The sequence below is a fragment of the Haliaeetus leucocephalus genome, unplaced genomic scaffold (assembly GCF_000737465.1).
Source record: "Haliaeetus leucocephalus isolate CR32 unplaced genomic scaffold, Haliaeetus_leucocephalus-4.0 Scaffold506, whole genome shotgun sequence".
In the NCBI taxonomy this organism is placed as follows: Eukaryota; Metazoa; Chordata; class Aves; order Accipitriformes; family Accipitridae; genus Haliaeetus; species Haliaeetus leucocephalus.
In genome coordinates this window covers 5,104,003-5,131,973 of record NW_010972942.1, presented here as the reverse complement: position 1 = coordinate 5,131,973, position 27,971 = coordinate 5,104,003, and the positions used below count along the sequence as shown (strand labels likewise).

The following is a 27,971-nucleotide window of genomic DNA, read 5'->3' as shown; positions in this document are numbered from 1 at the left end:
TTAACTGTCATTGGCATTAATGTGCACTCAGACAAGACTTTATTTTCACCGCTGGCAAAATACCTCAGTGTTGAAACATCGTAATTCAAATCACCAATTACCACAGCACCAAAAAAAAAAAAAAAAAAAAAAAAAAAAAAAAAGAAAAAAAGTCAACATGCAAACCCTATATCTCATCTTTCTTGGCTTATTCTGATATTCCACCTCCTGTTTAGAATGTGCTGATATCAACTTAAGATTCTTATTCTTTTATTATGAAAAATTTTGCTTGCTACTGGCATAAGCATTTGAGCATTTTTAGGAAGATATCAACATCTTTAAGTTTTGCAGTCATGGTACATTACTTACTAAACCTTAAATCAAATCGGCTCTTCAAGTTTAGGAAAATGAATTTAAGAATTTTATCTTCGGATTAGAAAAAGACATTTCATTTTCTGCTTCTGCTGCTAGGCAGAACTGGTAGCTTTCTCCAGGTTGGACTAGACACTATGTTATGGCTATACATCAAATTTCATAAACAACGAATGAACAGAATCATGCACAGGCAAATGAAATTCAATCTCCCAGAACACTGCAGGAGATGTTAAAAGCAGCAGGTAATGGAATAAGACTGGTGACTGATGCTGCTAACTATTTCTTCTAATGAGATAGGAGTGAACGCTGGAATCACTTCCACAGCAACAGAATCCTCTGACCACATTCCTCTGGCAGTCGTTTTCCCATCTCCCCACTAAAAACATCAGACGGTAAAATAGTAAGGCAGCTGTTAGCTTCCATCAACAAAAAGTGCAGCTCCGTACATTTCCAGTTTAGTCACACTCTGCTGGAACAGATGGAGAAGCCAACGCACTTCACTGGCGGGGCTGCTTCAGCAGATTATTTTGTTTGTTTTCCAACATGGCTGCTTGCTTCACCTTTCAGAGGACCCCAAAGCCACGAGCCATCAGCAGAGAAACTGATCTGGGCCCCTGGCTGAATTTTCCAAGTTTCATCTCTCTTGCGTCCCATCCTAATTCCAAGCCTCCTTCCCTGTGTCTGAGTATGACAGGTGCCATTTAAAAGGCTGATGACACAACTGCAGAGAACTGTGGGCTAACACCACTAGTTGTCATGACTTCACTGAAGGGTCAAAACAGTTACATTATTAAATAACTATGTTGAATCACATTCAGGCATAGCTAAAATTAAAGTAGGGAACATTAAAAGTATGCAAAGAAATTAAATCTTTATCATTTGAGGTGGGGTGGATATGGTGATTTTATATGAAAACAAGACCTTTCTTACCTTTCCTAATTCCAATCAAGTTAGAAAATGGACAAAAAGAATGGCTAAACCAATATTCAACAGCATTACCAGTGCGATCATGACTGAGTTAGGGCCCTGAAAATAAAATAAAGATACCAGAATTAATGCAACCTTCCACACTGCACAGCAATGAGCATGACCTGACTTTGTAATTTCTACTGGTCTTGACCTTGCTCTGAAAGATTACCTAAATATTAAAAATACAGACTCTGCTCCTTAAACATAGCCATTATCCTTGGTATTCAGGTGAGCTGAATAACATCTCAATGATATTGTGAAAATGAGCTGGATAAATACAGGTGAGAGAATATTATTACACTGTTCTTAATTACACTGAGATTAAACCATCTGACAAATACGACTGCATAAACAAATGAAAACAAACCCATGAACACAAAAACAATATCAGCTTAAAATAAAGTAAAACAAAGAACTTGAACTACTTTAGGAAAGCCGGAGCACTGCTCTTCACCCTTACAGTAGGTTCCTTCTCTAATTCCAACCCATTTCAAAACAGACATGACAATGTGTTTTATGAAAAGAATACCCTTGTTTTCATAACCAAAAGGAGAAAAAAAAGTCACTTACCATCGCACTAACATACCTAGCAATGTTTCCATTACAGATTAAAAAACAATTTCACACCTGTAAAATTAAACTCGTTTTGATTTACTCTGACACTTATCTTACAGACCTATGTACTGAAGAAATGAAAAGTCAAAATACTCTTTCCCTTCCTAGCTAGAGCTAAACTTGGTTAGAAAACTTAATCATTACATAACTTTAGTCTTTCTGTGAAGCCAGAGAAGGAAGTTTTTAATTCTTTTCAGCAATTTTGGATAAATTTTTTAAAACACGGATGCTTTCTAATGAGCAACTTGAAATAATGTCCTGAACAGATGGAAATTCTCTTCTGTTCTCCTCTTCATGTATTTGGTTTACTACAACATATTTTCACAAATATTTGTATACGCTTATATTTCAAGGTTGCACATTTACTCTAAGTAGAAACAGAAAAACTCTTCACTCAGACAATACTTTCTTAAATCACAAAAAAGCCCACCAAAAAATCTCTGCAGAAAGCTATCTTCTGAGATACGTAAGGATCACTGGCTTGCATAAGAAGGTAAATATTTCATTAGAAATGACATAATTTTTTTCTCTTTCCACATAAGGCATGCCTTGCAGAAGTTCATTATGCTTCATGACAATGCTAAGATTAGCTATATAATTTCTGGAATGCTAAGGTGTAAGAACTTGCTATTATTAATTTGCTGCAGCAGTGTAACTGGGAAGCTGTTGAATAGGACTTGTGTCATTACTATATCACATGCTCTCACCCCGAAACAGTCTCATTAAACACTTTCTACCAGAACACACCTTTACACAGTAGTTAATATGGCAGGCCAGATATGTACTGCTAAGTTCTTGAAAAAGTCACAAAATATATTATGGCAAGTACTCCTTAAATCTCTGGGGAGTCTAAACCCAACCAGCACCTCTATCCATAAAGTTCCCTTTGCACCTATTCAGAAGTATCTGTTCACATGCTGAGGAACTAGGTGTTCAAGTTCAAACAATGACTGGGACTATCAGGATGCTAGTTAAATGTTGCCATAGGGGTAATGGTATTGGCAGAAACATTCACATTTTACTTAACAGCAGAATGTCTAAAATACTTACTAGGAAATTGAAGACTAGGTTTAAGGTCACCTTAGTCAAAGGGATTTTGAATAACAAGTTCCCACTTACCAGTGGTATGTTTTAACCACTGGGTCACAGAAAAGAAGCGGAACCACGTTCCTTCCTTCTTATTGGAAGTGAGCCACTATGTGCCAAAGAATATGAGACACCTGGTGACAGAGAACAGGCATAAAAGGAAAGCATGACTCCAGATATGGTTACATTTCTGACCACAGCACTGTAAGCAGCCTTGCTGTTGTAGTAGTGTGTAACTTAAGGTTAATTTCTTTCTTTCTGCATGGTCACAATTGTGCTGGCTACTTCTGTGCTTTTCTACTGTGAAGGAAATCCAAGTTCCCATCAGGATTCTCACCAAATGCACTTGGCAACTGTGAAATTTATGCATGAAAGCCATATTGGAAGACTTTGAGCAATAGAATTTGTTTTACTTGAAACAACAGCTACTTTGAGAATCTCTCAGTTTTGCTGTCTTGGAATATCAGTGTCAACACCCTTAGAGTGAACCTTCCATTTAACAACTTCTTTTGCAAAAAAAATCCCTGACTCTCATGACAAACCAGAATAGTATGTACATGCTAATATTACATACCTCTCTACAGAAAGTATGATTACACTATTAATTTCCACTAAGATTTGGGTTCAGCATCTTTCTTTCCCGTGCTGAGCCACTAGAACAGAGTGCTCAGAGAAGTTGTGGATGCCCCACCACTGGCAGTGTTCAAAGTCAGGTTGGATGGGGCTTTGAGCAACCTAATCTAGTGAAAGATGTCCCTGCCCATGGCAGGGGGGATGGACTAGATGATCTTTAAATGTCCCTTCCAGCCCAAACCATTCCATGATTCTATGATTCTAATAGGGACTCCCTGTTTGATCAAAATCAGGTCAATAGCTCCTTTATAGTTTGGGATCGCACCTAAAGATTTTATAGTTATACTGCACCAGGAATTGCAAGGAATTGAAGGAGATCATTGCCTAATACTGCTAAAATTCACTGGGATTTGGCCGTCTAATGCTTTGCATATTTGAAAATTACATCCATGGAAATCAAGTTGATTTATTACTACTGAAGAAAAATTTGGACTTATGGGGACTTCAGAGGAGCCAGGAACTCATTCATTACCTGAAATATGTCCTGAAACAGCATCCTGATAGCTGCCAGACAGCTTTTGGCTGAATGGCAATTTAGGACTGCAGCTCAAACAGCAACTCAGTATCATTAGTGCACAGTATTACAGAAATAAGCTTGGTGGAGGGGGAGGGGACTTCTCTATTAATGCATCTGTCAGTCAAGTTAGGTATAACAATCTCACCACAATAAAATTAGATAAAGTAGGCTAAAAAACCTAGGGGCTATAGTCTGAATCAAGAAATCTCATCTACAAAGACAGGAGAAAGTGACACCTTAAGAACTGGGTTGTTGATTTTATATGAAGATCAAAGAAAAATGTGTTAACTGTTTATGATAATGATCTTTGCCTTATACAAAGAAGTAAATCTCATCTCCTTTGGCTTGCTATGTGAATTTTGCTTCCTCTTCTGATTAACTACAACTTTCAGCTCAAAGCAGAATTTCCTGATGTACTAAAAAAAGATCAAACAATATTTGTACAGCACATGGTTATTATGCAGTAAACTACTACCTGTTTTGTAGACACCTATGAAATGAGCATTTAATGCTTTAAGACAAATGCCATAAATACGACTTCAGTGTCCTGCAAGGGCTTAAAATAGCAAAAGTCAAAATTAGTCTGAACAGTCCAAGAGTGACCAGAACAGGTGCACTAAAGAAGCTGTAGTAGAAAAACTCCAGTCCTGCTTAAAAACTGCCCTTTCAGCTTCTAGTAAGTCAGACACTTAGGTAGCTAAAAATATAACCATATGATTAGTTTTCATTTGTGGAGGGAAGAAAGTTATTTTCCTAAAATGTAGTGCCAGGAAGTATCAAGACTAGTCTTGTAATCCCATTGCATTAGGAATGCCTATTAAATTTAGCATAAAGTTCTTGCTCAGAGGTTTTTTTAGGGTCAGGCAAATGCTGATCTATTTTTCTAACATCATGGTAGTTATACCCCTTACTAAATGGATGTTAAATGAGCAAAGAGGTGAGAGTAGAAGCACACTGGGTAACATTCAGCAAAACGTAATGATTTTAGATACAGGTAAAAACCAGGATAAACACTCTGTATGGCTTAAAAATCTTTACCTACAAAATGAAAAAAATGAAAATATAGTAGAACACTTGTGTCTGGGCTTGTACCTGACCTAGCAACACATGGACGCATATCAGGCAAATAAAATGTGTATTCATGAATATACACTACAATGGTATTTTTTGCAATTCAGTTCTCCTTTTTACCCAAATCCAAGACAATCTCAAATTAGCCCATATTCAAGGTGGGACAGCAGCATGCACGCTGAGACCGGGGCTAGAGGCTGCTAACAAGCAATTAGAAACAACAGTTAGTACTGGTTTGTGGTCAAGTGTCTCTGTGCACACTTCACACTGTGGCAAATATAAGGTAATTTGAAGGTGCCTAATTGTCAGTGAAAAAAGGATGATTTACGTCTCATTTATTAGGGTAAATGCCTGCAAACAGGCAACTATTTTGGAGCAGCTGACCAATGGTGAGTTTGTCATCATGCTTTATGCATGTTTTTACCTTGATAAAACTATGACTCTTTCTTATGAGTTCTGAAATGATTTTAAACTGATTTTTGAACATTAGAAAAGAAGTACATAGAGAAACACATTTATATGTGTGGTGTAAGATGTATGTGCTGATATTTTTCAAGTATAATGCCAGAAATGGGGATATCTAGAGATATCTAGAGAACAATACTGTTCCTATAACTAACATATTGCACAGATGACACTCTTAAGGATGTAACAGATTCACAGAAAATATGAAACATTAATTTGATTACTAAAACAGCTGCTGCAGACTTTTCTGTAAATAAAGTTGTTTAAAGTTATTAATCCAAATTAAAGTTTATGTTTCATTCAGATGTGAGAAACGGCTTTGATTTAGATACATAGAAGGAAGAACTGAAAATCTTACATTCTGTATCTATGTTCTTAATGCATTATCACTGGAAACTTGGAAAAAGCACAGCACAATTTTATACAGCACTTTTGGATAATCTAATGAAAGTGCTCAATAAATGTTATAGATTAATTTTTGCATTCCAGAAACATGTTTTCTCATTCTCTTTTCATGAGAGTGAGAGTTCTTTTCTCTTTATATGACTTTAAAAATATATTTTTAACCTTCTATGAAGGATTGAAGGCAGGTTTACTTTCAAACCACAACAAAATCATTTGTCAGGATGACTATAAAGCAATTGCAATTACTGACTAAAACAAAATAATTCCCCAGTGCAGCCCTAGAATTCTGAAGTCTCTCAACATTTAGAAGTGTTTGGGATAAAGAGAAGTACACTAATAAGACTTCTCCTCAGTAACTGCGCACTCTTAGGTTACGCAGCCACTGTGTAACTGCAGCACACTGCTGCGCTCAGTCCAGGACCACTGGCAGAATAGGCTACTATTTTTCTGAAGTTGAAAGGTGATACTAAAAACTAAAAAGAAAAGTCTCCAGGCAGTGTTAACAGTCATTCTGTACTAAGTCTTTCCCTCAGCCTGATAGGCCAGTATTCTACTCCTTTCTGCTTTAATTGTTTTAGGATTTTTACTCATTTCAGCATTTTAAAGGAAGAAGCATGTATGAAATTTATTCTATAAGGGCAAATTTATAGACACATATGGAAGACATCTTTGAAAAAAACACATACATCTACATATATCTTAAAATACCATTATATTAAAAATGAGTTCCTAAATTCTACCTTCCTCCCTTATTGAAATGCTGATAATAAGAATAACGCAATTAGGGTGCTCCAAATGAAGCAGAGGGACAGTTCCCAGATGACCTATAGTATCAGTAAACAAACAGCAGCTACTGTACAATATCTCATCATTTTTCCACCTTTCCTGGTAAGAAGCCAAAGGTTCACAGTCCTTATCCTGATTATTCTAGAAGGTCAGTAAACTACTGTTTAGGTGCCCTACTTGGTTTCTTAAAGTGAAGACTCCCTCAGCTCTAAACCATTATTTGATTTGGATGGAATGTAGGAAAAATAAGGACTATTTCTAGCCACTTATTTTAACCAGAGCCAAACAAAAAATTCCAATTCAGGCTAAAATTCTGTGCACGCTCACTCAACATTCACAAGCCTGACAGCTTTGTGTTACCCTAGATAGGAGTCATATCTGTGAGATTTGAAAGGTTAAAGGGCTGATATCAGCTGTATTACAGATTTGCAGATTACAAAACCACTGTGAACATCTACTTTGATCCGCACAAAACAGAATATAAGCTTCCTGCTGAACTAGAGGGTATCATTTTGACAAAATGCTCATTATTGAACTATTCAGTGACAGTACCAAAAACTCAGCATCTGAAAACTGATGTTACATTTAATTAATACCATTAAAAGCAAGTTAAAAGATGACTTTTATCTAAATCTGTCCAGCTGTTGGATCTTCTTACATGTTTACCTGTTAGCTTGGGAAACTATTTTATAAAGTGTACTTACAGAAAGTGATTTAATGTGTCAGATTTTTTTACATTCAATCTTTCATTATAAGATATGTTTTAATCACTCTTACAGCTCTTCATGGGACTTCCCCTTAAGGTTTTTTCATTTTAAATCCCTGATTTATGGACACTGTATTTTATTCCAGAAGTGGTTGCACCAGTGCCAAAACCAGATAAAACAGACTCCCATGTACTCTTGCTTAATCTTTCCTGTTGATAAATCTAAGGATTATATTAACATCTCTGAACAACAGCAACAGACTGGGAGCTCATGCTCAGTTGCCTCTCTTGCTCCTGATCCACCAACCTTTTCCAGTCCCGATCCTGCATGGCCAGGCTCTATTAACTGTCTTTCAATATAGAATCTTACATTGTGCTGCACTACACATGGATAATTATACTTGCATCTTTCTTAGCAGGTGATTTGGATCAGCTTGTATTGATGATCTATTGTCTTCATTATTTATCAGTTTCCTGGTGTCTGTGTCTTCTGTAAACTTCATGGGTAATACTTTTATGTCCTCTTCCATGTCATTAATAAGAATGTTAATAAAATAGAGCAGCAGAATTAATCTAAGAATGATCTCACCAAAATAATACCAAATTACTGATGTTTTTCTAATTATTTTTTGAGAACCATCAGTCATTTTTTTAAAAATTATTTTAATGTGACATTTAGCCTTTGCATTACTCTGGCTTCCTTGTCAGAATAACTAACTGTGTAAAAGCAAATCAAGTGACCTTCTTCATTGAGGATATGATTCCTTTGTTACACCTGAAGATGTCAGCCTTGTTTGACAAGATCTTTTACAATGCATGTTGGTTGGAAATTCTTACCTCTTTATTTTTAATTACTTTATTAATGAAGACTGGTGTCAATTATTCAACTGTTTGCCTGAGATCAGTGCTAGGCTATCTGGATCTCATTATATGGGTCATTCTGTTTATCCCATCAATAATGACACACTGTTTTTTTTCTACTGGAGTACCAAAAATGATTCAAAGAAACAACGCTTATAAAAAAGAAACATTATGACAATTATCTAGACCTCTTCATTTGCTAAAGGTTAACTTTAGAATCTACAACTAACATTCTCCTGAGTTTCTCTTGGACCAGAAATAACTTTATCATCATCATAGATTCTGAATTCGATAACGTGGCTTCTTCTCCCAACATGGCATAGAAATGCTATTAGTCATCTCTCCTTTTCTGTGTAACTATTGATAGTTCTATTATTTCTAAATAATAATGAGATTTTGATTCACACTGATCTGAATGTATAGTTTTAAAACTCCTCCATTTTCTGATGGAAAAAAAGTAAAATTTTTCACATCACTGTAAAACGCAAGCATTGTTAGAAGTATACATTTTAAAACAGTTCATATTTTGATGCAAATTGCCTGTTTTTAGAGCCTACAATCAACACAGAGAAGACAATGAAAAGGGAGATTTTCTGGACTGGGTCAGACCACAGGCCAGCATCCTGTCTCCAAGAGTAGTCAAAAGTAGACCTTTGGGGAAGAGCATGAATGTAACTTCCAGTACTGCCCAATTATCCACTGAAGTACAACGAACATTGTTTTGGCAGGGGGAATATATGTATCTGCAAATATGCATCTACACGCACACAAAACGCACATATATACATACATACACACACTAATACACACACTATCACACTTTTGTGTTTATGGATGCAATAGGGATTCATGTCTCAAAAGTCTGTCAGTATCTGGCTATCAACTATCCCTTCCCAGTTTTCAAAAAGGATAATATAAAGGACTGGAGTATTTGTTCCTTACTCCAGTCTGGTGTAGTGGGTTCTAACTAGCAGATTGTATCCAGATGAAGATTTGTCAGAAGTGAGCTTTACCTGTCTTTAGGTTACAAAGCTCAGTACTAGGAGGCAAAAAGGCAGTGAAAGTGAAAAGGTTTCTTGCAGTACTCACCGAGCTGTTTTCTACTTCTTTTTCCACTGCTGAATGTGACTCATTATTAGCTGGGTTCTTTGGTGCAGCAAATTCTGGTTTCTTAATTTTTGTGTCAGGTTTGTTTTCTTTGGCATCTGGCTTACCCCCAGATCTAGCAGGACTTGGCTTCTGTGAGGGTGGTATCCGTGCAAGTGTTGACGGTGATGGGTTGACATATTCATCTTCTTCCCTGAGCTCCTGTGGAAGCACTGTTGGATTCATTTTTACATAATAGCCATGGTAGTGATCATGCAGCTCCCCATTCTCTGTGCTGATGGGATTGTGATGGGCTGAAAACTTTGGCTGGTGTTTCACAGCTACTTCCTCCTTCATTGGTGTTTTTGAATATAAAGGCTTGTTAATTGTGGGTATTATATTCTCAGTGGCTAAAAGCTTTTTTTCTTGACTGAGTCTTGCCCCAGAAGTGGAGCTTTGCCTTTTCAGTTGTTTTGAAGGAGAAGGCTCAGAAGAAAGAGGAGGACTATGCCTTGGACTTGCTTCTGGGGTTCGAGGGGGTGTAGTACCTTTTCGATAAAAGTGAGGTGACTCTTTTGGGGTAGGCGGTTTGTCCTGAACTTTTTCTTCAGATTTTTCTTTCACCTCCATTCCTTCTTGAAATTTTTGTTTGATATAATCAGGGCCTGAAAAATAGTGTAATAGAAATATTATGATTAAAACAAAAATAAGACTTCACAGTAAAACTATTGCATTGGGATGTCACACTGGACTACCTTGCTAAAATGCTGGCAGGGGCAGGTGTTACAAAAAATTCACTGATATCCGTAGTGATTTACTTTAAATTGCTCAGTAGTTGAAGTTACTGTACCTTTTGGTAACTGTCAGGACTGCTTACTAATTCGGTTCAGTCACTTTCTTTATGTCTTAAGCTTTGCAAAGGGTCATAGGACATAAATTGTCTCTGAGTGAAGTCTGAGGGACTGAAGACTGACTTACCTTACGTATCTATCATTCTTTCTTTTTCTGAGAGGCATGTTTTGAGGTACGTTTTGCTTAATTACCCTAATCAATTTAACTTCTACCCTCATGATCATAGTATCTGTTTGACATGGAAGTAATTAACCATCAGAATGAAACGTCTCTTCTGCCCTTATAACCTACACGAATTAGGGCTCAAATCACTTTTTTCCCCTTTGTGTGCATGTTAGCTTGTCTTACATACATATTTATATGTGACTTGAACCCTCACACACTGGCTTTGTCTTCCTAATCCGATCACTTACCATATGAAGACCCAGGTTAACCACTCTAGTCAGAAACACAATTCTGCTTAGAAGCTAGGAAGAGAAACTCTCACATTCACTACGGAAATACTTAGAGAGCAGCCAGTATGAAGGATCCTCCTCTCAAATCCTAGTTAAACACCCATGGGCACACTGACCAGTAGGACTCACTTATCAAGGTGCGTTTCTATGCAGCTGTTTACATAAAGACAAGCTGGCTGAGATGCTTTGCTCCAGGTTTTGGTTGTCTGATTTAACAGTTCAAAGCTAAGAGTTGAGCAGACACTCTGTTCAAGAAACAAAATTACAGTCAATCTGTCTGTATTGTGGGCAACGTTTTATATTTTTCTTCCTAGAGGCCACATCCCAGATTCCAGGATCAGGTCCTGTAAGAAGTCAGAAGCTGGGGAGCTCTGCGAGCAGAGAACTGATAATGATTTTTCTGTATGTCCAATAATGACTTCTGCCAAATACATTGCAACTGTTTTTCCACTTCTATCTCTTCTAGCACAACTACTTTCCTTTGATTTTTTTATCTTCTGTAAGTGAGGCTTATCTGTGTTTTATGTCATAGAGAAATTCTGTGCCCAGAGAAGAATGTCTGCATACATTTTTCTGCTTTTGAGCTTAAAGGAGGCTCTAGCTGTGTTAGGCAGATACAGTGTTTTTACAGATGCCAGAAGCATATGCATCACTACACAGCGCTAAGATCAGAGGAAGGAAGAGCAGCATGAAGTTTTTGGAAGTTACTGAGTCATCTGGTAAGTAAGCATTGCTGAGAAGAAGCATGCAATGTCTTCTGAGCAGGAAAATCACAATGCTTTTGGCATCTCTGAAAACCAGGCATGGAAATAGGGAGCTGTGGAGAAAGAAGGCTGGATGTAGACAAGCCAGATTTGTTCTCAAATGACATTTGAGGAGGAAGCCTTGAGCAAGTAAGCCTGCACAGAGGGAGAGGACTAGAGGCTTGGTTCTTATGGCTTTTTATAAACTTCCTGGTAAAAGGGAAAGGCAGCACAAACCAAATTAAGAGTTGCCATATACAAAGTTACAGTTACGATCACCATTCATAAAATTCCCAGTCATGTAGGGGATTTCCTTCTGTCTTTGCTGAGATGCATAAGGTAATGCTGAGGGTTTTAACATGCATGAACTTTGGTTTTCTTCTCTTTTCACAGGATATATAATTAGGGGTGTGAAGAGAAAAGGATAGCTGAAAGAGCTCTGCTTAACCTTTAAGCTCAAGACATGGAGCTGTCAAATTGCAATGATTATATATTATCATATCATATCATATCATATCATTTTGTATATCATAGAATGGTTTGGGTTGGAAAGGACCTTAAAGAGCACCTAGTTCCAAATTCCCTGCCATGGGCAGGGATGCCTTCCACTAGACCAGGTTGCTCAAAGCCCCATCCAACCTGGCCTTGAACACTTCCAGGGATGGGCCAGACACAACCTCTCTAGGCAACATGTTCCAGCACCTCACCACCCTCACAGTGAAGAACTTCTTCCTTACATCTGAGCTAAATCTACCCTCTTTCAGTTTAAAGCCATTACCCCTTGTCCTATCACTGCATGCCCTTGTAAAAAGTCCCTCTCTGGCTTTCTTGTAGGCCCCCTTTAGGTACAGGAAGGCTGCTATAAGGTCTCCCTGGAGCCTTCTCTTCTCCAGGCTGAACAACCCCAACTCTCTCAGCCTGTCTTCATAGGAGAGGAGCTCCAGCCCTCTGATCATCTTTGTGGCTGTCCTCTGGACTCACTCAAACAAGGCCATGTCCTTATGTTTGGGGCCTCAGAGCTGAACACAGTTCTCCAGGTGGGGTCTCATGAGAGCAGAACAGAGGAGAAGAATCACCTCCCTCAATCTGTTGGTCACGCTTCTTTTGATACGGTTGGCTTTCTGGTCTGCAAACACATGCCAGGTCATGTTGAGCTTCTTGTCAACCAACACTCCCAATGTGGACACATCCACATTCACATTAGCTTGTTCCTTATGACTGCTGTGGTCAAAGCATCCCAACTTGAATACCATCTTTTCTGCCTTACAATGCTGCTGAAATGTCACCTGATTTGTTCCTCACCTACCTAGAAAAATGACTTTTACTAATATCTGACGGCACTTGAGGAACTGAAGGCACTTTCATAAGGAACACATCTAGGCCTCAGAAATGTTGTCCCTCTCCACTGTTTCCTACAATCACCTAAAAGCTTCCCAAGGCTGGCCAGAGGGACTCTCTCTCCTCCCTAAGACCTCCAAACTGTGTTGGAATTTCTGAAACAAGAAGGGAGCCAGGTCTCAGCTTCCCATGTCTCCACAAGAGACTGGTAGAGTGAAAACAAAAAACTTAAACCAAACCAAAAATATCATCTTTAACTGGAGCTTCCCAAAGAAGTTAAGTGTCAACAAGCTAACAATGCTATATTTTTACTGAGTAGTTGGCAATATTTGATGCTAAGTGACATGAGTCCCACCAGAGAAACCTGTAGCCTTCTGCATCCAAGTAATGTCTGAGGGTGTCTGACCAGACATTCAGCAATTGCCTTAACATAACACAGCAGCCCTCCCTCACACCCCCCAGTACGTCACATATGGCTATTAGAGATACATTCCTTGCCTCCAATCTTGCCCAGCAGCTCTTTCCAACACTCAAATTCTTGGCTCAATGCTGGTTAGCTTTGGAGATTGTCCAAGGACTTTTTTTACGTCTGTTCACTGTATTCAGTACAATCAGATTATGCACCTGTCTGAAACACTGACTCCAAGTGGTAAGAACACAATTCCCAGTCCCTTCTGAGGACTAAAAATACTTGTCAGGACTTACCTTGTCCCCTTTCTGAAAGGCATTATCTAACACTACAGACATGGTCAACAGAGTCCTTTTTCTTCAGCATAAGAGCACGCTACAGCATGAGTATAAAGGAACCAGGGCCAAGGGAATTTGGAAAGGGAGTCACTAACATCTGATCCTACAAGATTTCTCAGCTGCCTGATCTTAATAAGAAACAGAATAGGATTTGAGGGTGGGAAGAAGGTAAGGTGGGATTATCTGTTTAGGAAATAAACGCAGAGTTCTGTTCTTCAGTTTGCAGTTGAAGCAACCAGTAGATATATTCCTAGACATGTGTCGTGGTTTAACCCCAGCCAGCAACTAAGCACCACGCAGCTGCTCACTCACTCCCCCCCACCCAGTGAGATGGGGGAGAAAATCAGGAAAAGAAGTAAAACTCCTGGGTTGAGATAAGAACGGTTTAATAGAACAGAAAAGAAGAAACTAATAATGATAATGATAACACTAATAAAATGACAACAGTAGTAATAAAAGGACTGAAATGTACAAATGATGCGCAGGGCAATTGCTCACCACCTGCCGACCGACACCCAGCCAGTCCCCTAGCGGCGAATCCCTGCCCTCCACTTCCCAGTTCCTAAACTAGATGGGACGTCCCATGGTATGGAATACACTGTTGGCCAGTTTGGGTCAGGTGCCCTGGCTGGGCATGAGAAGCTGAAAAATCCTTGACTATAGTCTAAACACTACTGAGCAACAACTGAAAACATCAGTGTTATCAACATTCTTCACATACTGAACTCAAAACATAGCACTGTACCAGCTACTAGGAAGACAGTTAACTCTATCCCAGCTGAAACCAGGACAACATGATACATCTGAGTGCCTAAGGAGAACTTGGTCTGGAAAGCAGAACCAAGAAGTGTCTTCCAACCAAGTAAAGATAAGCTTTCTTTGTGGATGAACCTGTGTCTTTTCTTATGGTGACATATTGGCTTTGCCTACCATCAGTTCAAAATTGATGCACCTTTGCTGGCTGAAGGTCTGCCATGGGGCGGTTTTGGCTCACACAGCTGTTGTGATGCCAGCAGCTGGATGGCACCATGAGTTAGCCAGTATTTGGGAGGAATAGCCTCTGAAAACCAAAGGACTCTGTGGATGTGTGCGATGTATGCACATAAAGTCACATAGTGTCTGCTGGTCTTCTTGAACAGCATTTCATTGATGGCTGTGGGGTAAGGGAAGCTTTGGTTTGGTTGCAGACACACTCATAGTTGTTCTAAATCTAGAACTTCTCATGGAGTTCTTGTGTAACACGTCCTTCCTCCTGGAAGGGCTCCAGTAAGTGATGGGACAGCATGGCCAGCTCTGTAAATGAGAAGAGAAGGGTGCCCTGGTTCTGCCACAGCATTTTTAGAGAGGTGACAGCCGCATGCTTTCTCCCATGGCCTAGTGAGGTATACATATTGGCAGCATGGGGCTGTTTCAGGATTGTGGCTCAAGCAGTGTCTGAAAATGCCACCTTGCAGGACACTGTAAATGCAGCCAGTGTTTCCCAAGAAGGCTAAGAAAGACCTTGTGCCTTATCAGCTCAGGATGAAATCTGAAGCTTGAGAGGGATTGCAGAATGCACCTAGAATAGTGAGGAAAAAGGCATAGATATATATTTATATATACGAACTTCAGGTCATACTTCTGCCTATTCAATCCAGCCAGTTTCATGTATTTTGGCCTCTTTGCAAAAGAGAAAAGATGAGGAAACGGGAAAACGGTGGGACTGAATGAGGATGAGCTCAGGAAGTGCCGAAGGCACTAAGATTCCTTACAGTAGGGCTGGTGATCCTTCAAGGAGCAAACAGTTTTGGGAGAGTAGGTTTTCTGAGCTAAGTTTGAGACACTATGCAATACAGATGAGAGCCTCTCACCATAATATGACAGAAGATACCTATTCCTGCAGCCCTGGACTGAAGTAGGTTCCTGTAAGACCCTATAGGTAAGCACAGGTTATAGGACTCTAGCAGCCTTGTCACCTCGGTGTCTCCAGTCCCCATGATGGATGGGTACTCCCAGTTTTAAACTGGCTGGCTGCTGCACAAGAGGTGACGATCCTCCTTCCCCTTCTCCCCCTCCAATTTGTGAAGGCCCAGCCACAACCTTTAAATCAGTTAAAAGTGATTTGGATGGAAGGTGCTGTAAGTATGTACCCTGTGCAAAAATGCTGATTTGGGAATTACCTGGCATTACCAATGAGACTATACTTAATTAGGTCATCATAACTTGCAAAGCTCTATTTAAAACCTAGAGGTTGACGTGTTCTTTACTGTAGAGACCAATTTTGTTCTTCAGTCATGTCCTCTCTATTTGTTTTTCAGAGGAAAATGAAAAACATGGCAAAACCACCTTCTTAATATAAGGAAATAGCATTTAGGCTCTCTGTGCAATTTTACAGTAAAAAAGGAAAAAAAAAAGGAAAAAAAAAGACATAGCTTCTCCTGAAGAAAAAAGCCCAACTTTATCAATAATTTTATAAACATCTTCTAATTTCTTCATGATAATTCTTCCACTTTTTTGTCCCAACAGCCTTACCATTCTTACAATTCAGGAAAAACAAGCTTTTCATATTACAATTTTAGTTGTCTTCTGAAAGCAAAAAAAGATTGCAATGCCACTAATGCAGGCTCTAGAATATAATATTTACAGAATATAATATTATAAAGTACTGTTGATGCTGAAATGATATGATTCAATTTCAAGGTATACTAGAAGTAATTATTAGGTAAGCATGCACTTATTTCCGCTTTTTAAACTAGAGTACGCATTATGTGATGTAACCTAACTATCTTTAGTGCAACAACTATCTTTAGTGCAACATGAAGAGTTAACAAATATATAGTGCTATATAAAGAGTAAGCCAGGTTACAAATGACATTATAATTTGATGATTACAAGAAAATTTATGTTGCACTTATAGATAAATTCCACCCACGAAGCAGATACTTCACTCCCTAATTTTGTTTACACATATGAATCATTAGCAGAAAGACTCTCACTCTTCACTGCAAGGTTTACCTATTGTCTGTGGGGTAACGGCGACACGATCAAAGTTATTTGCTCAATCAGGACACTACAGTCTATATGCAAACCTTCCAAGATTAGAGGCCTCTTTTTACTAAACTACTGAACACTTTTATAAAAAAGAGTGAATTCCTGCTTTGAAAAGTTCACAATCTATAAGTACAATACAAAAGACAGCAAAAAGGTTATACCAATAGCCCATTTTACACATGGAGGAGCTAAAACAAAGGGAAATCATGACCCAAAGTGCATACTTCATCTGAATAATCTCTCTGAATTCAGTGGTGAGTTGTCAATAAAGCACTGTCATGCTCAAAGCTTTGCTAAACCTTTGCTAAAGTGATAGCCTAAAGTTGCACAGGAAGCCTTTGTCAAAACTAGGCATGGAGTGCAAGTCTTCTGAGTAACCAAAAGCCAACATAGCCCTTTTGTCATAAGTTTGTTACGTATCTTCATAAATGTCATCTTCCTGGAGAAGCTGAGAACCGTCCACTGAATCAGAATTCAAAGATCGGGAGAAGGAAATAGTAAACGACAAGTAAGTTTCTTACTGCACATTATATCCCAGTACAAATCCAGGGCATGATATTGTTGAAGCAAAAGCTGAAGTCTTTTGTGTTTAAATGCACTGTACTAAAAAAGGAAAATATATAGTTTGGTGTTGGTACCACAGGTTGCTAGATACTGTTTGAGAAATAAGCTGGTGAAAACGATCTGGTTTGTTATTGTCCGATGTGATCAATGGTTTTCTAATGTATCACTGCTGGCAACAATAGCTATGCTCTCATAATAACATTTATTTGCTGCTCTGATGAACATTAGTAAAACTTGGAAAGCTTGGTGACCCATTAGATGATCAACTAATACGGGCTCTTTTTTCCTGCAAGCATCCAAGATACTCCTATGTTAGCATCCTATTTTTCAGGATAGGACACCTATTTTATAAGAATTCCTCATCATTCAGCATGGTAACTCTAGGTGAAGGAAATAAAAATAATCGTTTATCAGTCTGCTAAAAGAATTGATTCGATGAGTCATTATGAAAGTGCAAATAACTATATTCAGTAAATTTTAGAAAGATAGGGTTTATTATTATTGCTTCATTGTGGAGATGTGTGTGTGGAGGAAGAACTATAATTAATGTCATTAGTACTTCCTCTGTTTTATTCTCATTTTTCTGAAGGCTATACTGGTAACAGGGAAAAAAAGCTTTTAACTGCTAGGCTGCTGGCTTGAATTCAGCTCAAATGAATGTGTAAAATGTGTTGATGAACTCAGTGGAGCAGAGATATGGTTATGGTTTTAGTAACGCCTGGCAGCCCTGTCTGCCATCTTGGCAGACTGAACTGGGACTGAATGGGGCTGGAAATTGAGGGGTGAGGATTACAGCCATAGAGAAATTGATGGATATAAGGCAAGGTGCTTAAAGAGGCATAGGGGTCTGAGAGATCATTTCTACCTGACTTAGATATGAATAGAATAGAATAGAATAGAATATTTCAGTTGGAAGGGACGTACAACAATCATCTAGTCCAACTGCCTGACCAAGTCAGGGCTGACCAAATTAAAGCATGTTATTAAGGGCATTGTCCAAACGCCTCTTAAACACTGACAGCCTTGGGGCATTGACCACCTCTCTAGGAAGCCTGTTCCAGTGTTTGACCACCCTCTTGGTAAAGAAATGCTTCCTAGTGGTAGTTTAAGAGGTTATCACCCCAGGTGTCTGCAGTGCCCCAGCAATAGGGCATGGAATGGCGTAGCTGCTTCTTGGTTGGGTCAATGTGCAGCAAGGTATGTAAGATTTCTGGCCCCCAGACAGTAAGAGGGCACCTGACTTGATTGCCAAGTTGGAGGTGGGATTTCCCTAGAAAGAAATTCCCTACTCCTGGTGATGTATATATGTTATTTAATAATTCCTTAATTCAGAATGACATATATAGGCCCTGTTGCCCTGTTTTAGCTGCATCTAACATTGGTTATGTCAGCTGGAATAATGGTTCTCCTTAACGGTACTTGAGAATACTTTAGAGAAAAAAATCACACATTTGCTAAAGTTTAAAAATAAGCACGTCACTAAACAGAAAGAAGAATTGAAATGGAAGGGATTGTAGACACTATCTGGTGAGATGTAAAAGAAACCTAAGTCTGGATGCCTGCTTTAACTTTTAGGCTATGATGGCAACTGCATTTTAGTGAGGTATGAACAACATTTTAAATGCTAGTAAGCAGCCTCCCTAGCAAGGGGCAAATAAAAAATCTTGCTTGGATTAATTTTTAAATTCCATTTGGCTGCCTTACAATACTTTCTTTTTTTTCTGGACTTAATACCAGTAGCATGGAAGTACCATGGCTGCCTAGGAAAGCAAACTACAAGGTAAACAAGAGGGAGAAGAAAGCATGTTTTGCATAATCTAAAAATACTCTAAAATACAATGTTTACTATTTGGAATGCTTTGTAATCTTTCTTAGTTCACTCTTACTCCCAACTCCTCATTTCCTGCCCCCTGCCCACCCAAAAATAGCTTCCCTTTGCTGAAATTTCCTCCAGCTTATACTTCCTTCCAGGGCTTCTCAATCTGTTGTTAGCATTACTGCTTCCTTAAGCAGTACTCCTGGTAGCCTTTCTTCTCCTACTGCACTGGAGGCAACACTGAAACTTGCATGTGCCAACAGTTACTCACTCACTGGATCCATGAACGTCATGGAGAACGATGCCTACATGTATTTATTTTATGGAACTGTTGTGATTTGATCTGGCAGCCTGCTGTCCTTCAAACCATGTACTACCATGACCTAAAAATATAACACAAAGATAGCACATAATGTGATATTATACTATTGCCACAGCCTGACAAAACTACATCATCATTCAGTGATGTAAAAGTTAGAATACACAAATCTTCAACCTAGGACTCACTTTAACAGGTGGCATCACTGAATACAAGCAGGTTTTACTGCAGTCTTAAATGCAACCTTCCCTTCTTGCTCAGTAAAGATAAGCATACAATAGGTAATCACTGATAGAAATTGCTTAAGTGTCTCCTGCAGAAGAACCCCAAACATACAAATTCTTGTGTATCAAGGTTGCCCTCTCAACTACTTTATCTCTGCTCAGGAAGCAGTTTTGCGCAGTATCTTAAACAACTTCCAACCTATCTACCATCTTTAAAATATCTGCTAGTACTTTATTTTCCTGGGTTTGACATCAATGAAAATGATGGGGCCTTCTCAAAACCCACATCAAATGCTTCCTGTCATGGACTAGACAAAGATCAAGAGTGCTGAGCTACTTATTTACTTGCCACACATACAGAGACACGCATACACTTTGGCCAAACCCAAGGCTAGTTCTTATGCCTCTGCGTTTACTCTGCTCTGATGTTTACACAGCACGAGAGCTATTGGTGTGGCCTGTGAACTGACTACTTTACTGCTAGTCTCTCTGCATTTCACACAGGTATTTGTTGAAAAGTATATGGCACTATGTTATCTCACAATGCTTCTTGAAAATATCAAAACGCCTACTCAAACACACAGCCTTGAGTTGCTAGCAACAGCAATGGTAACAAAAAAGGAAATGGACTTCCACCAAACAATTCAAATCATATGCAACATCACAAACTTGTTAGCCTAGCAGTAGGATGACAAAACAAAGATGTTAATGGAATTCCTCTCTGTGCAAAACTCAGACTGCCTCTTCTCTCCCTTCCTGTCAGTTCCTCCAAATCTGAAATTAATTTGAGTCATCCTACCATAAACATACCTGAATATAATACATAAACAGTATTTTTGCATCATCCATTTTTTTATTCTCCAATAAATAATTAAAAAATAATTAAGGATAAAAGAATCCCTAAAAGTAAGATTTTCTTCCTCAAAAGGTTTCTAAATGCATCATTATAGAGTAGACATACACACTGAAAGATCTGAAGGCAGGAAAAAATAGACTAATGAATCTCAAAAACTGTCTGCAGTCAGCACCAAGTAAGAACAATGTATTTATTCTGACTGTAAATCCAATCTCTGCTCCATTTCTGTGACTGCTTTACTAGGTGACTGAAGTAGCTGTGGCATTTGCAAAAAAGGGCACAAAATTCATAATTGTATCTGCATAGCAGATTACTCTGTGTAGGCCCTTATACTTTTGGATTCAGTACCATCAGAAAAATATAAATAATATAAATATAATAAAAATATAAATAAAAATATTTATCCTACCTGATAGACAGCAAAATGAGTGCTGCGCAGCTCTCTCTAACACCTCACTGGGACATCAGCTTATGGACACAGAAATGGCTCATGACCAGCAATCTTAATTACAGCTTGCTTTACTTACCCTAACTCTCTGTTGATGAATACTAACTTAAAAAAATATTTGACAAGATTATATGGTGTTGCATATGGCTCCTGTATATAGGGACAGGCTTCATTTTTCCAGGCTAGATAATATACACATATTGTATTCAATGTGAATGTTCCCAGCTAAATAACACATGTACTATAATCTACTTGAATGCTTCTGAGCCTCCAGGCTGCTTAATATGAGATAACTGAGAAGGTAAGGTTTTAGCTTTTTCACAGAAAATCTAGAGCCTACTTTACTTCAGCCGAGCTGCACTGGGCCATGAGGGAGACTGAAACCTAGCATCAGTGTATGTTTTACAGCTATTATTAAGAACATTACATGAACCTCTGATCATGGGAACATTCTTCTGAAAACTAGAAAAAATCCACTGGAAAATTCAGCAAATGTTAACTGCAGCAGTAGTGTTCTTTAAGCTCCTTTCTATCTATCAGAAAGGATGGGCAGAAGTGAAAGGCTGTAATTCTGTTCTCATCACAACTGCATATTCTCTGAAAAGATGAATTTTATATATATAGACTGTTAATGGGGCATAATAGCTGCCTTTACCCAGTATAATCCACATGTCTTTACATGTCTACATCTTTCTGATATGACGATGCCCAAAGTTATACACAGTATTTCAGATTCAGTGTCACTGGAATCATGCAGAGAAGGGACCATTACCCTTCTTCTCCATGACGTGCTTCTTCTGTATATACAGCCTGGAAGAGTATTAGGTGCTTCTCCGTATCACATTTCAAATGCATGGCTATCATTCTGCTCCATGGGAGTTTGGCAACTGACCTCAGTAGGAGCAGGTTCACATCTCATCTCCAAGTGACCGAGTCTGTCAGCCCTTAAAGACTTCTCATAGCACTTCTGAGGAGGAAGTCACTGTCTTCAGTTTAAATACTAGGTCTGACGATTCTGCAGACTAGCTTGTATTTGGTGAGTGATCACCACTGTAAATGGTAGCACCCACTTTCAGCTATATGTAGAATGTTACTGAGAACTTTGTTTTTCATAGAATCATAGAATCACGGAATCATAGAATCATTAAGGTTGGAAAAGATGTTTAAGATCAGAAAGTTCAACCATTAACCTAACACTGCCAAGTCCACCACTAAGCCATGTCTCCTAAGTGCCACATCTACATATCTTTTAATACCTCCAGAGATGGTGACTCAACCACTTCCCTGGGCAGCCTGTTCCAGTGCTTGACAACCTTCTCAGTGAAGAATTTTTTCCTAATATCCAATCTAAACCTCCCCTGGTGCGACTTGAGGCCGTTTCCCCTCATCCTATCACTTGTTCCAGCTTTTCTCTGTTCCAGCTTCTCTTTGCAACATACCACTTCACTGTTACCTGCTGATTTAAATAACATGCTCTTCACCATATTATACAACTATGCAACATATCACCCATGATACTTGGCTAGTCATTAGTGAAGACTCAGATGTGTTGTTTACCAATTTCCTTGTAACTTTATCAGGCTTCTCTCTCCGTGCCATTTTTCACTTCCATTTATTATTTTTTTTTCTTGTCAACAACCTCCAGTATTCCTATTGCAATCACACAGGAAAACTATCTAAACACATTTGATTCTCCTTTTGAAAACAGGAGTTTACAGATTAGTAGTAACTGTCATGTCTTGTCTTTTAGCTGAACATGAAAATACACTATATTTGATGAAGTTTAGGAACAAAACTGAAACTAATTTGGTAGCCATGTTTTACATTAAAAAAAAAATACTTATGGCTTTTAATACGTAGTGTTCTCTTAGCATATTCTCTCCTCTTGCAAAGCAGTCTTGGGTTTGCCTTTCTATTCCACATCAAAACTTTTAACATAAACACCCCATTTCTCAGTAAGACTCCGTCAATAGACTGTAAAAGTTAATTCACATACATTGCTTCTTGGGCCACATACAAACATGGAGGAAGAAGTAGGTTTTTCTTCCTTGCATTTGGTTGTCTTTGCAGAATTTGGTATCATATACTGACAACAACTTTAATCAAAATTTCTTACACAAACCAACCCTCAAGCTCCTGATCCAGCTTTCCACATATGCAGGTTTACACAGGTATTACAAATTACTGAAATTATAGTAGTTGCTCTGCTGATATGGGTCAATCAGCTTCAGATTAAAACTGCAACTAGTTCCAAAAGCAACTTGAAATAACCGTAAAATAACATGACTTAGAGCTTTTAGGAGGAGAAAAATATCATTCATAGCTGTCAGATGCTTTTCAATACAATGGTATTGCCCTTTAGCAAATTTAATAACTGAGTGAAATTTTTGCCAAAGCCCTTCTAACTTTTGGCTCTTTTAAAATCATTATTTGATGAAGAAACAGTGCCTGCACTGTTCTTCTCTGAACACCCTTCTACTCTTCCACTAAAGAAAAAAGCAGAGCCTAGGATATGAACCCAGGGTTTGGGTTCTAGATGTCAGCACTTCTTATGCCTGTGGAATATGTGCCAATAAGGCTCAATATTTGGAAGACATGAAATATATGTATGTCACCAAACAACCAAAATTACATTTGAGTGATTTAGATGGGCAAAGTAACACGGAAATAACTAGACAGTTTTAGACTCCACTCAGTCTAGTCACAGATTTAGATATGCATTACTGCCTTTACTTAAACTCTAGATATTTCAAAGGGATTAATCACTATATGATAACGTTAGACTTCATTTTTTTAGAAGTTTCCTTTATCTCCTTGTGTTTATAGGAAAAACACTTGAAATTATGAACTTGGAAGATGCAAAAGCAGGAGTAAAATGAAAAGACACAAAATTTACTGCTTTTAAATTATATGGGTTTATGAATTTTCTTGGAGGGTCGAGGGTTAATCCAGTATTTTTCAATACTCAGAAACAGTATTCATTAAGCTGCATCGCACTTCTAGCAAAATTAATTTCTTTTATCTAGCAATGGAATCAATTAAGAAGCTTAAGAGTCAGAAGTGGGCTAACAGAACTGACTGCTGCACTGCAAATGCCAGAACTATAGAAACACAACAATCGATTTAATTCTGGTAAAACTAGGGCATGTGATCTGCTTAGTCTTCCATCCTGTCCTGGCTTTTTTCCCAACATATTCTTGATCTTTTGTATTTCAAGAGAAACCCCAATCATCATGCCACTTACCATTCTGACCTCATGCAGTGTCATTTCTCCCCCTTCACCTCTGCGGTCTAAGTTTTCATTTCTAAATTCTAAGTTTGCAATATCCATTCACTGCTCCTCATCTCCAAATCTATCCCGTAGTCTTCACAGTTTGGCAATTGCCCCTGACAAAATACCTTCTGCTCTTCATCTGTTACTTTTTGAGGAGCCTCTGTTGAGGCTTAGTCATAGCTCATTATCAGCACTCTATTCTCCCCCTCCTTTGACATAGCTGGCCATTCTCTTCTTCCGGAACAATTCTCCTCTGTTAACGTCCGTCATTCATCCTTTTATTTCCCCCTCATTTTTCTTTCAATTTTTAACTATACTTTCAAGGAAGATAATCTCAGATTACTCTGATCTTGGTCCCCCTACCTTCTCTTTTTACAGTCTTCATCCTGTTTAATCTCACGTTACAAAAAAATTCAACTACTAATTCCATGTTGCCTGTGTTTCAGTTCCAGGTTTGACTCCTGTTCCAATTATGATCTGAGTGAGTAACTGTTAAAAGATTAATAGGTAGAAATCTTAATGTCCTCCAAATTCTCAGCATGATCTTCTATGTCATACTGAACAATATTACATTACTTTACATTACTCAGGTCTATAATCCAAATAACACCTTTCCTTTTCAGATCTCTCTCTACACTCTCTCTACTTCTAAGTAAGTCTTAAGTTTCACAGACCTTCTTGGAATAAAAAGCCATGTATATTAGCCACCTATTTCTCTGGCCTTGACAAATGTAGAATGCAGCTGCAAAGATTATTTTTCTCCAATGTTCTACCCTTTCCTCTGGAATACATCTCTCATTCCCCATTTCCTATAAAAACAACAGCATAAAAGCCTACAGCAAGTGTTAACTGCTTATGGTCAGGTACTACAAGGCACTGTAACCAGCACAGCTGTAGAGATGTGCTAATGTAACCCATATCACATGTTAAAAAAATGACATGCGAAACCTAACCTTTTTCAGTGTAATTTCAGCCTTCACTAGTATAATAAAATCCTTTCAAAATAAATCAACATACTCTGGTGAAAATTAGCACTGTAAGGAAAGTTGTCATAGTACAGAACTTGTTTGCTGAATTTCAGCATGGAACAAATATCTATGACGCAGTTATAAATAGGATTTATAATGGAAAAGTTGACACTGTGATAATACTCTCATGTGATAGACCCTACTTCATCTTGTCCTTAGCTGATGGACACTGTGACAGACCAATATAGAAATTTACTGGAGCAGGCCAAAAGTGGGCATTTTCTGTGTCCTGGAAGGAATAGTTCTTTTGGGGTGCAAATGAATAATTTTGAACAGGAGAAAGGAGGCAATTAAAACACTGAGGTAGCACTGACCTCTTTCTCTCAGGTTATACCTGTAATTAACACCCCCATGGTGGCAGCTTAGATAGGTATACCTAGGCTAGAATTCAAGAAGCTACTTCAATACAGCAACATAGCCAAGACGGCACTGAAGCAGTCCAGCTTAGTCGCCTGACTAGCTAGCTAGCTTCCTAGTCAGATCCTGTAGCCTTTACTAGGCAACCACAAGTTGTATCTACATGCAAATTAACTAGCTCAGTACTTAATGGAAGCCTGTGAAAAGCCTATAGGAAACCTGTAACAGCTTTATCTCTCTACAGAAAACTGGTTCTCTGTTATTAAAGTTAATTTGCTCAAAACTAATTATGCACCTTTTTTTCTAACCAAATCATTTGATTATGTCACTCAAAAGTATCTTGGAGAGATTCAGAAAGTATACTGAAGAATTAAGGCTACTCCTTTGTAACCTCTTATTCTTTTGCTTTCTCCCAAGTATGTTCTCTTGTCCCAGATGCATGCAGGAACACTGCAGAGTGGGTTGAGCCAGCATGCGTCTATGGCAGTGGGGCAGGATAGGTGCAGATTGCCAGCAAGCTGGATGGGCCTCTCACTGTGCAAGAGGAAAGATGTGGAAGGGTAGGGGTATCTGTACCTAGGGTTTGGCAAGACTGGTGATAAATTTGGAAGTCAAGTTGTGAAGACTGGTGTGCCAAGAGTTATAAAAAGGAAGGGGAGAACAAGAATAAAGCTTGAATCTGATACCTTTTCTTTTAAAGCACCTTCTTTCTTTGATTACCAGATACAACAGAAGTGCCTTAGGATACCTCTATAGCCTCTGGCTTCTCCAGAGTTGTTTAGAAAGAGGATGGAAGCAATAAATTCTACAGAAAAGATGCCATAGCAAGAATCCTGACAACAGTTGTGTGAGGATGATGAAGCCGTATGTTGAATAATTTCAGAAAATGAATAGGCTCTTGTATGACTAAGAATAACTAGTAAGCTTCCGTATGCTTTAAGGCACAAACTGATGGCATGGCTGGTAACTCTAATCAGGCAAAATGCTCATTGTAATTGGCTTTTTAAATAAAAATATCTGGCCTGGTCCACATGCGTTTAGCCAGTACATTCCAGTTAATTAGCATCAGGCAGAAATCTCTCTTTCCTGTCCATATGGAGTTTGGATTTTGTGAACTGGAGCAGGTGGAGATGGGAGAGAAGAGGAAGATGGGAAGGATGTGTTTTCATCCAAGGCTACAGACATCCACCACTGGTCAAAAGAGAATGTAAAACACAGTTGCTCTTTAAGGCATTAGAAGCCATTAGAAATTGACTTATCATAAGCTTAAAATGCTTATTTCTGAAACTAGTGATGTTCAGCATGTTAAGACTGATGCTGTAACAGTAACCAAACATTACTGTAAAAAATACTGGTAAAATCCAACAAAATCCTATTCTTTCATAAGAAAATCTTTGTTCTCTGCTCATATATTTCACCTAAAGAAATTCTGTCCATCTCTTTAGAGAGTGTTAATTGATAAACTGCTCCTTGACTTCTCTCATGCCTTGTTTAGGAGGTCAAACACTGGATGAATTGTTCTGGTGAGCCATGTATGTTCATCTGGCAGCTGGCTGGCCTGACAAATAATCTGCCATAAAACCATTCAGATCTGAATTTCCAGACCTTAATTGCTCCATGGTAAAGTGCTCAGACTGCTCTTACCCTGCAGCAAAGTAGTTTTACCCCTCTTTCATTTAATCAAATGTTATTCATTCAAACTGAAAGAGCAGTATCCATTTGCTGCAGGATATATATGCATACAGACAATTATGGCTTAGCTGTGCAAGTTCATACTTTAGTCTACCTCCTGATAGTGCATTTACAAGAGTATATCCTAGAGATGGCCTGTGGAATTTAGAATGCAATGGGTAAGTCAAAGCATCCATTAACCTTGTGCGAGACTAGGACAATATTCCTCCTTTTCACTGGGTGTCAGAAGCCTTTCTTTTCTGTTACACCTTTGATACAGCACTCTCATTAGTCATTTGCTCTTCTCTAGGTTTTAACAAAAGACACAAACCAGCATTTATTGTTTTTCTCTAAGCAAAGACAATCTTAAACTGTCCCTGAATGACTCCCTTAAATGTGGATATGATTCAGGTTTCATTTGTTTCCTGTCCTGGTATGCTCTTTTGACACATCTACAAGTTTAGCGATGCCTGGAGGAAACAAACAGGTCAGAGCTGGGATTTCTCAAAATTTGTTTTATTTGGTGATAAAAAGGCCTGTAAACTATGGCATCAATAAAGACTGCAACATTTGTTAAATCTACAAAATGTATAGCATTGCGGGTAGGGCTCTGCAAAGATATACCATCCTCATAGCTATTAATCACTAGCTACAGCAGTAGAAGCAGCGTCTTGCCTGAGACTAGTGTAAACAAG

The 27,971-nt window shown here is 38.5% G+C and overlaps 1 protein-coding gene across 1 annotated transcript in view; it reads right to left on the bottom strand.

The window, feature by feature from the left end:
* Positions 1–350: 350 nt before the first annotated feature.
* Positions 351–27,971, bottom strand: part of JPH1 (junctophilin 1) — a 79,505-nt gene continuing 51,884 nt past the window's right edge. The window contains exons 3-5 of the mRNA XM_010575873.1: positions 9,558–10,219; positions 1,285–1,380; positions 351–1,119 (exon numbers count right to left, since the gene is read on the bottom strand). Coding sequence (XP_010574175.1) covers positions 1,300–1,380; positions 9,558–10,219 — 743 coding nt within the window. The 3' untranslated portion in view covers positions 351–1,119; positions 1,285–1,299. The remainder of the gene's footprint in view (positions 1,120–1,284; positions 1,381–9,557; positions 10,220–27,971) is intronic.